This window comes from Perna viridis, chromosome 3, assembly GCF_037379345.1.
Source record: "Perna viridis isolate PV_CMFRI_1.1 ecotype Kerala chromosome 3, ASM3737934v1, whole genome shotgun sequence".
Classification (NCBI taxonomy): Eukaryota; Metazoa; Mollusca; class Bivalvia; order Mytilida; family Mytilidae; genus Perna; species Perna viridis.
This window is the reverse complement of record NC_142447.1, coordinates 1,903,327-1,918,969: the sequence shown is the minus strand read 5'-3', so window position 1 is coordinate 1,918,969 and position 15,643 is coordinate 1,903,327. Positions and strand designations below refer to the sequence as shown.

Below are 15,643 nucleotides of genomic sequence, written 5' to 3'. Positions count from 1 at the left end.
CATTAGAAATGATTTAGTGTTTTGTGTGATATCTTGTTTTCCATTTCTCTCGTTTTAACCATGTTCTTGAAAAAATGATGTTGAATTTTGAATAGTCATTCTCTTTTGATGCTATAGAATTTTATTTGCTTTCTGATAGAGACAACAAAAATACGATACGTATTTTCCCCCGAATATATTTATCTTTCTTTCACTTCAAAGATGTTTGATGTAATATTACAAGAATCCTGTTTTAACTAGGAATCTTTATTGAAGTGCATAATGAGTCCTGACAAAGTGAAAAAAATATGTGCTAGCATACAAACTGTAATATTGTTCGGTATATACAATTCATCTTTTAAAATTATTTCTTATTTAACAATACGTTAATATATTTTAACTTGAAGTGTAATTGGGAATCATGCAAGTTCTCGGTGAAACACCCTAGAAAGCCTTTACATTTTTATCATCCTTATTGATTGGCAGTATTGGTCTATAGCTATATGATGAAATGTACAATTATTCATTCCAGTACGCCTGTTCTCAGGAAAAAAATAATGTCGAAAATCAAACACTTTCCATGTTCTATTTCAATGTCATTAACAGAGTATTTTTTTCAGAATTATTTTAAATTCTGCAGTTCAATTTATATATTTTATCTCCTAAGAACAAAGGTCATATGCAAACCACATGTTAATTCATATTTACTATTACATTTTAAACCATGAATTACAAAGCATGCTCCTTATCTGGAGTCCTAATAAAAAGAAGGACTTTTTGTATTGAACACATTGTACACGTATGAAATTAGTTTAATTACAGGATTAAGGTGATCAGATTCAATGTAACGAAATTACTTTGCTTTTCCAACTGTACTTTGATAACGATGCTGGGTCGTTTATTAAGAAAATATCATAAATGTACACAACTTTAGAAGTATTGCTCGCTGTGCTGGCATTTGTAATAATTATTGTTTTAGACAATTTTTTTTCATTAAAACAAATTGTCACTCTTACCGCATCTTCTTTGACATGCTTGTGGGGTTCTAAAGTTATTTTTGTTCCCTTTACAACCCCCATAGATGAAATTTTCACATTTTCCACTCTTAGAGTTGTAATAGTATCTTGGAAAAGATCCTCTGCAAGTTCCGGGTTGTTTAGGAAGGAGACAAACTGCATAGATGAAAAATATTTTTAATGTAAAAAAAATGAAAATGCGATTGTTTGATTTTCCTAAGTACTGCGCACACATTCAAAGGTCCAAATAACTTTGCATACAGCCTATACGCGTTTCCCATATATATGATTTAGTACTTAAATTAATATTCTCAAAAATGTAAAGGATTACTTTTTGGAACATACATATTTATATTTAAACCCAAAACCAGTTCGCACTTCCAAAAATATTGTCACTGTACATTTCTAGATGATTCCTTGTTGAAATTGTGTCAGTTGCACCTATAGCACCTGTATAAGTTTGGGATAAGATGTACAAATCGCGTCAAAACATTTATTATTGAATCATTGTCATTGTCAAGAGTTTTCAATGCTAAAGCTTCATACATTAGAAATGGCTTCTTATAGTTTTTGGTGTGATATATCTTTACGATTTTATAAATGTATTGACGAATTTCATATATAGATATATTAAATAGTTTGTTTAATGTGTTAAAGAAGTTATACAACTTTGGCTACATTAAAGATTGAATTGAGCTTTCAAATGATATTAGCTTCTATAGAAACTTTGTCTGACTTCTTTGTAAGCTTTCTAAATGTAAATATAATTTGGATTGTTACTTTTTTCACTAATCCGCGTTCCACATATTGGTTTTTGTAGACCCATTATTTTTGTATTTGGTTACTTGATCATAATGGTATGAATTGTGTGTCGATATTAGACCCATTATTGCATATAATATTAATAACAGAATGAATCAAGACGTTTTTTAGCCACTTTGGAGCAATAAATAACGTAATTACCACAGCTTTTCGTTAGTTTTCTACATTTTTTCCTTGATTCGAAGCCGTTGACTTCTTTGTTTGCTGCACAACCTTTCTTGTCGAACTTACGACATCTCATTTTCTTTTGATCATAATACCAGCGGCGTTTGCTATTAACACATGGGCCAACACTTTGTGGTACATCACAAACTGAAACAATATTTTGGTAAACTTTTAAGAAACATGAAGAAATCCCGTTATACATTCAGAAAATGACAGTTCAAATGTAAATTAATAACATTTGTAAAAATTAGCAGTCAGTTATTTATTATCTAATCACAAAAAAATGGCAATTATAGACCGTGGATTGAACAAAAACCAGGGAATTCTAAAACAGATCAATTGTTTGCAGGATATTGTGCTTCATTGGCAATTTTATAAATTTTCCATTGATCCAACTGCCCGACAATTTCTTATCTCACGGAACTGCCGTGATACTGAAATATATCGGTGATGTCTGATAACAACGGTACATAACATTATCTTTAATGACGCCGATTATCAGAATAGCTTCAATTTTGAATATCTTGAACGAACATCACATCAAGCATTCGCTTTCGCCGTGAGATTGTCTTTTTCGACTTGAAAACTGCTGTTATTTTATATATACTTCCCTGAAAGTAAAACAAAGCAATTTGATTTGTAATTGACCTACATTCTTTTAACAAAATACACTTACCTGAACGTTTGCAAGATGTTCCACAGACTACTCCACAACAAATCTGGCCTGAAATATTAGAACTTTGCAATTCATATAATAAAACAATTTAAAAGGAAACAGAGAGAGAGAGATAATACAAACAATTAAAAATATTCAGGAGCTAAAAAATGGTTACAATAGACCCGGACTAAAAAATTGATGTGGGAATATGAACTAGATGCATCGATATGAAAACCGTCTCGTGTTTCTTGAAATAATCACCAAGTTGGTCGTATGGTGTCAAATAGTGATTTTAAGGTAAGAGGTAACCTTAGACATTCTAAATTACTTCATATCTTATGTTAAACAACCGTATCACTGCAGCGTTGTGCCAATAAATATTGTTTCATTAGATTATGATTGTAAACAATTAATACATCAGTCATATTTTTAAAAGATAAAAAAAGGTGAGCATACTTGTTAATATTCTATTCAATTTGTCCTATTTAACCATATAAAACAATCAAAAACATTTAAGCTGTTAAAATGTATGTAACTACAGAAGAGCATACATCAAACAGCATGCTTTACTTGAAAATGATATATCTTTAAAAGATTGTATAAATATTTTACTAAAAATCAGTTCTCTGGCAAAACTTACCACTTGGACAATTCTCATCGTTGCCTTTACAGAAATCATTGAACGCCAAGCACGGAATTACTGGCCCAGGAGGCAAACAACCCGGCTTCTAAAATTCATCAAAACAACATGGTTACTATTTACATTAAACACATCACTACAGAAGTTCTATGGTCATCATCATGAACTCGTGGATCGTTATGGTGTATCCATCTGCACCATGAAAACTGATTTATTCAACTGGTCATAGTTTTCCTTTCCTCGTTTGCCTACCCAGGACTTGACTTTTTATGAGCAACTCGGCGGGTGTTTCTAGAAAAGCAGAGAACGCTTACCGTACCGGTGCACCGGGTCCATGCTCCCAATTTTTTATGGAGTCCGAGCTGCTCATTTGCGTTTGTTACTTTGTATGTATGATTTTAGTTACTTTATGTTCTTTGTTGTGTATGTCTGTTTTCAATATCTGGTCTTTGTCCCCGGATTCATTCTTTTGATTACCGCTATAACCTTGGTTCCCTTGATTACTTTATCAAAACTTTCATGGGAAGTGTTAAGGTATCAATAAAAATATGAGGATAATGATAATTAAATTAATTCATATGTATTTTTGTTAAGAGCAAAACTAAATTCAGTTTACTCATCATATGATCCTATAATATTCAACATTGAAATCATTTCATTTTGAAGCTTTTCTGAACTTTAAAACATTTATACATTTATTTAGTAAAACCACATTTCTCTATCAGTTTTTACATTCCCCAATTTGGTTACCTCATGTTGGGTTTATTTATTTTGACCTGAAAAGGGCATGTAGCAAGATACCTTCATCTATGCGTAGGTAAAAGTGCCAATCGATATCGATTTATTCAATAGTAAATTTACATCGGCTTACGCTGACATGAGTCAAACTTCTTAAGATACTTGACCAAAGTAAAAAAGTGGAACAGCTTAAATACAAATATAATATGAATAAACGGTTTATGATATGTAAATTCTTCCTTGTTACATTTTGATGTAGGCTTTTTTCACATCAAATTAAATAGGTGAGCTTAATTCTGTTTTATTACCTCAAAACAAATTAATAAAAATGGTATTAAAGGGAGTTCATTACGCGCACTTGAAAAATGAACCATAATACGTACAAGTGAGTTCATGATTATGTTGTAATATTTTAAAATAATTTTAGATTTTTAGTTCTTTTTTGTATTTTGTTTTCGAATATGACCAGAATTGTACGTGTATCAAATGCTTTTACTCTCTAAATTGATCAAAAATGCACATATTCATATCATAGACAAATTCCGTATTCCACTATCTTATTCGATGAACTGACTGTAAACAGCTCTTGTGTAAAAATCCAGCATTTTATTACTCATACAATGCTTCATACTTTTCTTACTACTAATACAATATTACTTCGATATGGTCGGAATGTAAAGTAAAGCAAATAAAAAATGCCCAAAGGCTATAATGTTTAAAAGACAAAAGGCGTAACATTAGTATCAATTTTGAAATGCCAGTGCATGATTTTGAATATTGAGGCTAACATGGTAATGCGGACTTTTGGTTATATCTGATCTTTTTAAAAATCATTTTGAAATTTAGTACTTATGTGTCATTCAAAAAGTGAAAAAATAGTAATAAAATAAAATAAATAAATGATATGATAATAATAATTTATAGGACATTGTGTATACTATAATTTGGTCAAACAATTAAAAACAAAATAAAGTGTAATTTATCTTACCATGGTCTGTACCCATCCCATGTCTAGATTTGTTTTGTTAACGAGCGCTTTTCTTTTTTTATTATTTTCCTAATGAGATAAATATTAATGTTTATGTTTTAAGAATTTAAGCAATGTTATATTGAAATAAAAATACAAGTCCATTCACTGCTGTATTTTATCTATAAGATATTTTTAAATCGTTGGTTTCTGACTAAATGTTTACACCACCCCCTTTTTCCAAGTAAACGAAAGAGATATTTTACACACTATTACATTATTTAGTATCATTTAATTTCTCCTCGGTCTATGTTGCACTCGAATAACATAGAACATGGATTGGGAAATACTGAAAAGTAATCAGAATATAAATGCCTTCCACGGATATGTATAAATATGTAATCCTTCACAAGAATACAATTGGTGACAAAAAGTGAAAAATGCTTGAATAAAAAAGGCCGGTTTGTATATTCGAAAGAATGGGATATAAGAAATAAAATTTTAAAATCACTTACGAATATGTATGAAAAATCGAATATAAAATAATCACAAGATATAGCTTACCACATCATTTTGTTTGCAATTGACAGCAGATATAGTCGCTAATAGAAGCAAAATGAAGACCGTCATTTTTTGGTGACGGAATAACAATACAGATTTTTTATATATAAGACGATTAATACTACGCACATCTGTTAACCATGTTAAATGTACTCATGAATGAGTACACATTTTATTGCACAATTTACGGACATTGACTACTTAGCTTTATAAAATAATGTTGGTATACACCTCTTGAAGCGTGTAACATTCCCATTTCAGCGTGTTTTGTGTACTTCTTGTGCTTTGTACACGTTTTGTTTTAAACATATTTTATTCATAAATTATTAATAGGATTGGATAGCAGGCTAGGTCTATATATATTCTCTCCATACAAGGCATTTACATGATTATATAATTCCTTTTACAATTTTAAATTGTTTATCTCATAAATTAAAAGAATAATTTTGAGTAGCTAACATCACCTTGACCTTATTGTTAAATGGCAGGTGTTCATTACCATGAAGTATGTTATGTAAGTTAAAATCGATCTTAAGTTCAACAAAAACGTTCTGCAGCGACCACCTCTGAATTTGATAATGTGGACAAAACATAAAATAGTGAAAATTATCTTCGATCATGTCTCCACAGTGTGGACAGTTTGAATTGTCAGTCAGGTGATGAAGTTGCAAATGATGATTCAGATTGCTAGCCTTACACCCCAACTGACAATGCCATATATTCTCTTTTCTGTTGCCTGTGTTGAATTATTCAGAGCTCCAGGATTGGCTGAATTCAGCCTCTTTCTGAAAACAGCAACAGAGGAACTATTTTTTGTTGATGTAGGAATTGATTCCAGAGTCGAATAGTCGAGGGTATAAAGCTCGTAGAATATACCTTAGTATTACAAACAGGCAAGCGTATGTTATTACTGTTGATTTGTTGCTCGAGATTATAATTATGTATATTTAAGATATAAGGCTGTATAATGTTTGATAAATACTCAGGGTCAAGGCCGTTAACTATATTGTACATCAAGATAAGCCTATGCTTCTCACGGCGCTTATATAATGGTTCCCATCCTAATTCTTCATACATCTTTGTTTTTGAGGAATTGATCCGCAAACCAGTAATATTTCTACCGGCCTCTACTTGTACATTCTCGAGTAAATTCGATACATATATATTGTACAGTTATCCGAAACAATATCCCCATATTCCAGTTCTGGTCTAATAAACGAAAACTATATATTAGATAAAGATTTCCTGGGGACCTCGTACTTCAACATTCCAAGCAATTTTAGTCTGTCACATGCCTTTTTGTAGATCTTATTTACATGGCTATTCCATATTCTGAAAATCAAGACCAAGGTGTGTATGTATATTGACATCGTTTACCTGGTTTTCCGGACCCCCAAAATATACAGGATGGTTCTCTACATTTCTTTGAGAGAACAACAAAGTCTTGGACGGATTAAATTTTATAGCCCAATTTCGAGACCAATTATGTATATGTGATAAGTCTGTCGATAACCTGTCTGCAGCATCTATGTAGTTTTGATCATCTACAATAACAAATAGTGATGTGTCGTCTGCAAAAAGTTTTATATGACAGTCTACACCATCTATAATATCGTTTATATAGATAAAAAAGATGAAAGGTCCTGAAACAGAACCTTGGGGGACCCCAATATCTCCCCATCCAGAATTATATCCATCCAATACCGCTCTCTGCTTTCTCTCATTCAGATAATCGGTAATCCAATTGAGTAAATTCCCAGAAAACCCATTTTTTTTGTAATTTGAGTAAAAGTCCTTGATGCCAAACTCGATCAAAAGCCTTAGAAATATCACAAAATACAAATGTAACATCCCTAGCCACATCTAATTTACTGAATATGGTATTATAAATATTTAACAATTGATAAACAGTTGAGTCTTTTGGCATGAATCCAGAATGATGTTCTGTTATAATTTGATGTTCTAGAATCTAGATCTTTACCATCATCTTACAAAGAACACATGTTAAGGAAATAGGACGGAAAGTAAAAAAAAACATCCGATATAGACCCTTTATTCTTCTAAATGGGTGTAAATGAGATCGTTTCCAAAGACAAGGTAACTGACTACAATGTGTTAAAAAGTAATGTCAGTGGATGCACCAACGACGAAATATTTTTAAGTATAATTGGTGCAGTACCATCTGGACCACTTGGGTTTGTAATATTTAATATATTAAGTTGATCTCTAACTTCCTGTTCAGCAATTACAAAATCCGGCAATTCATTAACCAGTTCCTGAATCTCAGCTGGGAGTTCCGGCTCATCTTCACTTTGTGAAATACCAATGAAAAAAAAAATCATTAAATATATTACACTTTTTAGATGGGTGTATAATTATCCGTCCTCTTTTTACTAATGGTGGACTAATGTTATCACACTTGTTAAGTTTGCATACAGACTTCGTAATACGCCACCATTTGCCTGGTGGAATATTTTTATCAGTCAATTGCGATGTTAATTTTTTTCTTATAAGATGCTTTAGCATCTCTCACAAGTTTAATGACATCATTTCGCTGTTATCGATACGAAGCCCAATGATTTGTGTGATCTGTGTTTTTTGCTCTATAGTGAGGCGGGTCTCGTATACGTGTATCGTGAGATCGTGTTGCAGCCCGAGTTTCGTGTGTGCATTTCTTTCTTTGAATACCGTGACTCATTTTTTGTGCAACGATTCTGTCATCTAATTGGTAAAATAATTCTTATGGTTAAATCAATTTTATGGAATAACTTTGTAATTTCGTTTTCAATGCCAAAATATCAGGGTTCCTCTGACAAAGAAAAGAAAATAGGATATCCGAATGTAATACGTATAGGAAAGATTTGGTTTCAGACATTTTTACATGTTATAAAATACTGTAAAATATTGAATAGCTCTCCAAAATGGTCGGGGCCAAGTGTCACCTACCATAGTGGGAAGAAAACTAATATTTTTATATTTGTTAAAAATTGTTTTTGTCAGCCTAAATTTGATATGTTACCATTCTAATACGTTAATTACATATAAGTGAAAGTGTCTATGAAACTTCTATGAAACATCAAAATTGGCATTTTACAGATAAAAGAACATTCTGTTTTATTTGGAAACCAATCAAAAGGTATTTCATCGATCGAATATTCTATACTATTCAGGAATAAAGCTTAGTTATACCGATATATTATACAATTTCAATATTTTTATTTTCCTGCACTAAGAAAACTGTGTTCACTATGATCCATAAATAACAAAGAGTAATCAAGGGAACCAAGGTTATAGCGGTAATCAAAAGAATGTAATTCAGGGACAAAGACCAGACATGGAAAGCAGACATACACAACAAAGAACATAAAGTAACAAAACTCATACATAAATATAGGCATTTTTTCACAAAAAGATTATTTTATCTTCATATTCATATCAATAAGGTGATATCGCACTATCGTAATATTTTATTACCTGAAAATGAGTCCAGTTTAGACCAACTATTTTTATACTCTTAGACCAAAGAAAATATTTCCGTTGTATTATGTAAAATAAAAATTGACAATTTTCATATCAAATATGTAAAATTTTGTTGTTTGTTGGACAAATAAGAAGTCGTCGCATTAAGTGAGATAACTAAATGTCTTAAAACAGGGAATATTTGACAAAACCTAAGCATTTCGTTCATTCCCCCGAAACAGGGCAAACATGTTCCCCATGATATATACACAAGTATATTACGGACATTTTTTCACATCAAAATTATTTTCTTTTCATATGCATAGCAATTAGAAGTTAAAATACTTTATTACCTAAAGATTGAGTCTTCTCTACCCAAACTAAATGAAATTTCGATATTCTTATACTCTTGGACTAAGGAAATATTTTCGCCATATACGACATACAATAAAGATGGTATTTCTATATATCAAACATGTAACATTTTCTTTTCAGACAAATGAGATCATCATAAATTCGTGAATCGTTACGGCATATCCATCTAAAGCATAACAAACTGATTTGTTCAACCTGTCATAGTTTTCTTTTCCTCTTTCGTCTTCCCTGGACTTGACTTTTTATAAGTAACTCGGCGGGTGTTTCTAGAAAAGCAGAGGACGTTTACCCTTTACTCTGCCGGGATACCTTGTCCATGCTCTAAGTTTTCAGATAACCTCGGACAAGAAATTTCGCTTTTACACAATAGAGTTCCAAGAGAAGGTTTCATCACACTGAAACGATCATGAAAAGGGGGGATTGGATGGCAAAACTGGACTTAAAAGGGGCCTACACTTGCATCCCAATATTAAAATCCCACAGAAAATATATGTGGTACCTCCATGGGGATGGGGGCAAGACATATCAGTACCGGACCCTCCCATTTGGCATGGGCTCTGGTCCAAGAGTTTTCTCCAAATTGATGAAGCCCATTATTGAGACGGATAGAGGTACTTCTGGTAATTAACATCGACAATATTTTGCTAAATAACAAGTCAAAAGAGGATTTAGTAAGGACCCTTATATGGATCCTACACAATTTGGAGTGGATAATGAATTGGTCAAAATCTGTGACCGAACCAACGCAAAAAAAATAATTTCTAGGTACGACAATGGACTCTAACAAAATGGAGGTGTCCCTACATTAGACACCATGCATACGCATCATTCAAAACAGCAGAGACCTATTAAGGTCGGAGAAAATTTCAATTGGCGGCTGTACACATAAGAGAGCTAAAAATGCACAAAACAAAAAACCTGTTTGAAATCACATAATTACAAAACGATAATAACACTGACAGAAATAAATTGGTGGGTAGAACACCTACACAATTGGAACGGGAAAAGCATAATCTCCTCAAGCCCGGATATTAATCATAGAAAGCGACACATTGTCACTTCACAGGTAGGGAGCAGTCGATTTTATAAACAAAATAAAAATGGACGGTCCTTAGAACACGCAAGAAAAACGATTGCACATAAATGCATTAGAGTCAAAAGCTACAGAATTTGGCCTGAAATCAGCAAAAGACAAACAAAATTTGCACATACTTCCTAAAATTGTCATCACGACAGACTTAAAAACCGCATGGCCTCGACAAAATCCCCAAATCTTCTGAAGACAAGTCGCGGAATTGTCTCCTAAGAGGAATAACTCTAACTTCAGAATTTATCCCTGGTGTACACAATTGTCAGGCAGACTGGGAGTCCCGTGAGAGTATTCATATACATGGGGAATGTAAACCTGAGTATGAAAACTGACATTGCAACCGTGCTCCAGTATCAAGAACCTTTTTCTTATGAATAAATAAACTTATTCAAATTTATATTATTCCTATTAAAGAAAAAAAACAAAAACAAAACAAAAACACGAAAAAAAAAACAACAAAAAAAAAAACAAAAAAAACAAAACAAAACAAAACAAAAAACAAAGGAAAGTTACTTGTGTGTATAACCATACGATTTTGGAAAAAGGAAAAATCTAGAGTCAATCATTGTTCCATTTTAACTACACTTGCATTCAATAAAAATATCATTATATTTGGATGTGTTATTACTCGCAACAAGAGGCAGCAGCATCCGATGTTATTTCGGAAAGCTGCCTACATAATTTATTTTGCATATATATAGTCCAAACGCTTTATCCTTATCCAGCCTCCTTCTGAAGGAAGATTCATGGAAAATCTTTCCCATGAGCCTTTTTATCGAAATGATTAAAACAATAGATATACAACAACGTGTGCCTATTTCAGCTATTTCAATTTCAATACGTCGATAAGTCGAGTGGAATGAACGTAGAGTTTTGTGCACTAGCATACGGTAGAAAAGAAATTCAGAAATAAATAGTTTGTTGCAAAAACCATTTTATCGTCAAAATGTTCTTTCTTATTTTTAACTTGATATTTATGATTTAAAAAATGATGATAACCTTCGAATGAGTAATCACGGGAATCAAGATTCTAACGGTAATCAAAAGAATGTAATCCAGGCACAAACACAAGACATGAAAAACAGACAAACACAACAAAGATCATATATTAATTAAAATCATACATACAAAGTAACAAAAGTAAATGAGCAACTAGAACTCCACTAAAAATATGAGCATGGACCAGGTGCACCGGTAGGGTAAGCGTCCTCTGTTTTTCTAGAAACATCCACCGAGTTGCTCATTAAAAGTCAACTCCGGAGTAGACGAAAGAGGAAATGAAAACTATGACTCGTCGAACAAATCAATTTTCATGGTACAGATAGATACACCGTAACGATCTCTACGAGTTCGTGATGTCGACCATATAATTTCTGTAGTGATGACTTCAATCCTTTAGCAACATAACCCTGTTCCAGAAACCTAATTGTAAGAAACCTAGCGCGATACAAAATGTCTACGTAGTTACGACAAGCTATGGCAAATCGTATGAGTTATATTAAAACTCCATACGCAGGTTTTGAAGGGATGTTGCTACAGAAGAAACGAAAGTTCACAATTCTGAATGAAACGTCATCACGTTTGTCGTAAAGTTTGGTCAATGGTTTTTCTATACAATAGATCTCTATGTGTAGGTCAAGATATGAGGCTGACGTCAAAGTGTTTGTAGTATCCTTCATCTCAAATTCGTTTTTTTTTTGGGGGGGGGAGAGTAGATGCGATGTATCAAATCCCCAAATCTAGGATTGTTTAACGACAATACCTCATCTATATAGCAAAATATGAAATTAAAGAATCTAACTAAACAATGTTCTTTCTTTCGGACCATATCAGCTGAAACGTCAGCCTCATGCGAGTGAAGGAATAGGTCAGCAAGTAGAGGAGCACAATATGTTCCAATTGTAATGTCAACCGTTTGTTGGAAAACGCGTCCACCACACGGCATAGATGTGTTGCCGATAAAAAATGTCAGCATTTCGGAAACATCTTCTTCTGTATCTTTGGAAGATGATTTCAAATCATTTTAACAAAGTATGAGGAATCTCTACCAAGAACTATAAATTTGTATCTAGGTGTACATCGTTTTTGGAGAAAAAACGATATATTATGTTTTTGAGTCGGGATTTTTACTGAGTATGGGAATAGAAGTATACAGTGTTGTAAAATCATAGGTTGTAATGCTATTATATGCATAATAATAAACTTGAATTGAGGGTCTCCAAACAATCTTTCAAATTTTGCAGGATCCACATTGAATTAATACCACTACGGGAGTAACAGGTGTTGTGATAAGACTTGAGACCCTCTTTGACAGCTGTGAGTATAGCACACTGACTTAGTGTCACATGTTTCTTGTTGTTCAATTAGACTAGTTATTGTAAATGAATGATCAAGTGCATTCACATCTTGTTTATTAATTGAATAAATACTATTTCATATCCATAATAGATACGAGTTATCAGGCAAACGGAATTATAAAGATTAGTTACATCATACAACAGTATTTATTCATTTATGACTGACTTCCAATCATGGTTTTCTACGCTATTCCTGAATTTATTTTCGAATTCAGCTCCTGCCTTGTGTTTTTTTACCTTCTCTATAACCTATGTTTATAGTTCCTTGTCTTTTCTTCTGAGATGTTGTAATGAAATAATTTTAAGTGTGAATTTTCAAACATTGTTTTTTTTATTCATCGGAATAAGGGTAACGACAAAATAACAGAACAATAATCCGATCCATTATCAAGTCAAATCCAAAATAAATCTGGCAATGAGCATGATGTATGGACAATTTTATAGTAGAAAGAGTAATCAAGGGAACCAAGGTTATAGCGGTAATCAAAAGAATGTAATCCAGGCACAAATACCAGACATGGAAAACAGACATACACAACAAAGAACATAACGTAACTAAAATCATACATACAAAGTAACAAAAGTAAATGAGCAACTCGGACTCCACTAAAAACTGGGAGCATGGACCAGGTGCACCATCTTATATATCGTAAGGTGCAGATTCAATTTAATCTAAGACACCGAGATGATTATTCTTTAATAGTCTTTTAACGATAAATAAACACAAAAGCCTTTATAAAAATGTTTTTTGATAATATAGAAAATTGCTGTTCTATGGTAGTGCTGACCAATTTTCCTTGTTTCGGTGAAATCGGCGTTGTTCCCTCAACGCCTAGTACTAGTATTGTTAACGACAACAGCAATGTTAAAACCCCAATTGTAAATGACCAGCTTTCAACGATTAAATCGATATCGCATTTTAATACTTTTATCTTATAATATTCACAGCTGTTAACGGTGTTAATCAAAACCCTATAGTTTTATAGAACAGTTTTTAATCCTATTATATGAGCAAACATTAATACAGAAATGTAGACCAAATCTTTGACATATCTGTAATAAAATAAATTCACAGCAAATACACATAAGGTTACTTGCATGGGATGAATTTGTCAGATTTCATTGTTTTAAAAGACAGAAAAAATTACCAGATGGATTAATTGTATATCATTAAATAGTTTTAAATACTCGGTGTTATTTTGTCTTTATTGTTGATTAATTAAAAAAGGGAATTTACACATTTGCAATGTTACGAGTAATGTTGTGGATCAGGATATACTTAATCATTCAGAGGGTCTGATACAACCCCCTGATTTTTAGTGAAATTTCATATAGCAAATAATTTGTTTTTTTTTGTAAGCGCTATTTTTTTTTCATTCTTGTCTTCAGTTTTTTACACATGGATGTATCTTATTATTGTTTCAACATTATGAATTTTGATCCCTGATTTTTGTTTCCGGATTTTGGCCATGGCCATTCTGATGATTCTAAAGTATGCTTTTGTTTTTTTTTTACTGATTTTGTCGATATTAAAAGATGCATCATGAACTCGTGGATCGCTGTATCCATCTGCGCCATAAAACCTGATTTTTTCAACGTGTCATAGTTCTCATTTCCTCTTTCGTCTACTCCGGACTTGACTTTTTATAAGCAATTCAGCGTGTGTTTCTAGAAAAGCAGAGGAGGCTTATCCTACCGGTGCATCTGGTCCATGCTCACATTTTTAGCGGAGTCCTAATTGCTCATTTACTTTTGTTACTTTGTATGTATGATTTTAGTTACTTTATGTTCTTTGTTGTGTTTTGCATGTCTGGTCTTTGTCCCTGGATTGCAATTGTGGTTCCCTTGATTACTCTTTAACTATAGTTTTATTTAATGCAAAAGAGCTTTTTTCTTTCTTTATTATTCTTATACAAAAATAATTATATCGGAGGATTTTTCTCTCATTTAATTTGATAATGACCAATTATCTTAGAACTATATCCAGGAATTCTTGTTGCCTTATTTTTGCACTGTTGTTGCAAAGATTGTATCAAATATAAATTTGGTCATTGTTTACCCTTCCCTTTTAAATCAGTGTTTTAGAAAGATTCTATAAAGTCAAATAACATTGTGTTCTGAATACATACCGAAATAACCTGTTTAAAGGAAAATACGTAATAGCAGGTAAAAACAGGAACGTCAGACACCATTATTTCCACTGACGAGGTCTGAACAGCGTGTGACGTTAGACATTTACTGCAGCCAGCCCTCTCAGAAAATACAAGAATCTTGCAAAGTCGGGAAAAGTGAATGATTTTACGCGACATAAAACGACGTATGATTTGAATACGCCCGTGAAAAGGCCTATCTGCAGCGGTTAGTTAGAGAGGAAACAAATGCCCCTGCATGGAGTATGTACCACTGATTTTTTTTTCTATAAAGGTGTGCACAATTTGCATGATTGATAAAGAAGTTCATTTAATATAACTTTGTATTCGTTTGTACAACTACTTGTCTTTAATATTTCAAGAAGTAGTTGACATTGTTCCAATGATTTTACCTATACTACTAATGAACTAGTAGCTTAACGTACGTTTTGTTTAAATATAAATTATTACAATTTATGTAGATTAGCATGTTCGATAGGTTGTCCATACGATTAAACGTGAAATTTAAAATCTATGATATTTTTTCTCATGCATGCGTTAAGAGCTGAATATCCATCAATCTAATGTTTTGTAGTGATGAAATAAAAGAAGGAAATAATAACTCCTGTCTTGTAAGCTTATTTGATAGTGTATTTATTTTTTAAGACAAACCTCCTGGGGGAAGAC

At 32.4% G+C, this 15,643-nt stretch overlaps 1 protein-coding gene across 1 annotated transcript in view; it reads right to left on the bottom strand.

The window, feature by feature from the left end:
- The window catches only part of LOC148620609 (papilin-like), a 35,660-nt gene that overhangs the window by 5,933 nt on the left and 14,084 nt on the right, over positions 1-15,643 (bottom strand). Inside the window, exons 13-18 of the mRNA XM_088573862.1 lie at positions 7,726-7,856; positions 5,550-5,698; positions 3,281-3,368; positions 2,659-2,706; positions 1,959-2,129; positions 996-1,151 (exon numbers count right to left, since the gene is read on the bottom strand). Of these exons, the coding sequence (XP_088429988.1) occupies positions 996-1,151; positions 1,959-2,129; positions 2,659-2,706; positions 3,281-3,368; positions 5,550-5,698; positions 7,726-7,856 (743 nt within the window). The remainder of the gene's footprint in view (positions 1-995; positions 1,152-1,958; positions 2,130-2,658; positions 2,707-3,280; positions 3,369-5,549; positions 5,699-7,725; positions 7,857-15,643) is intronic.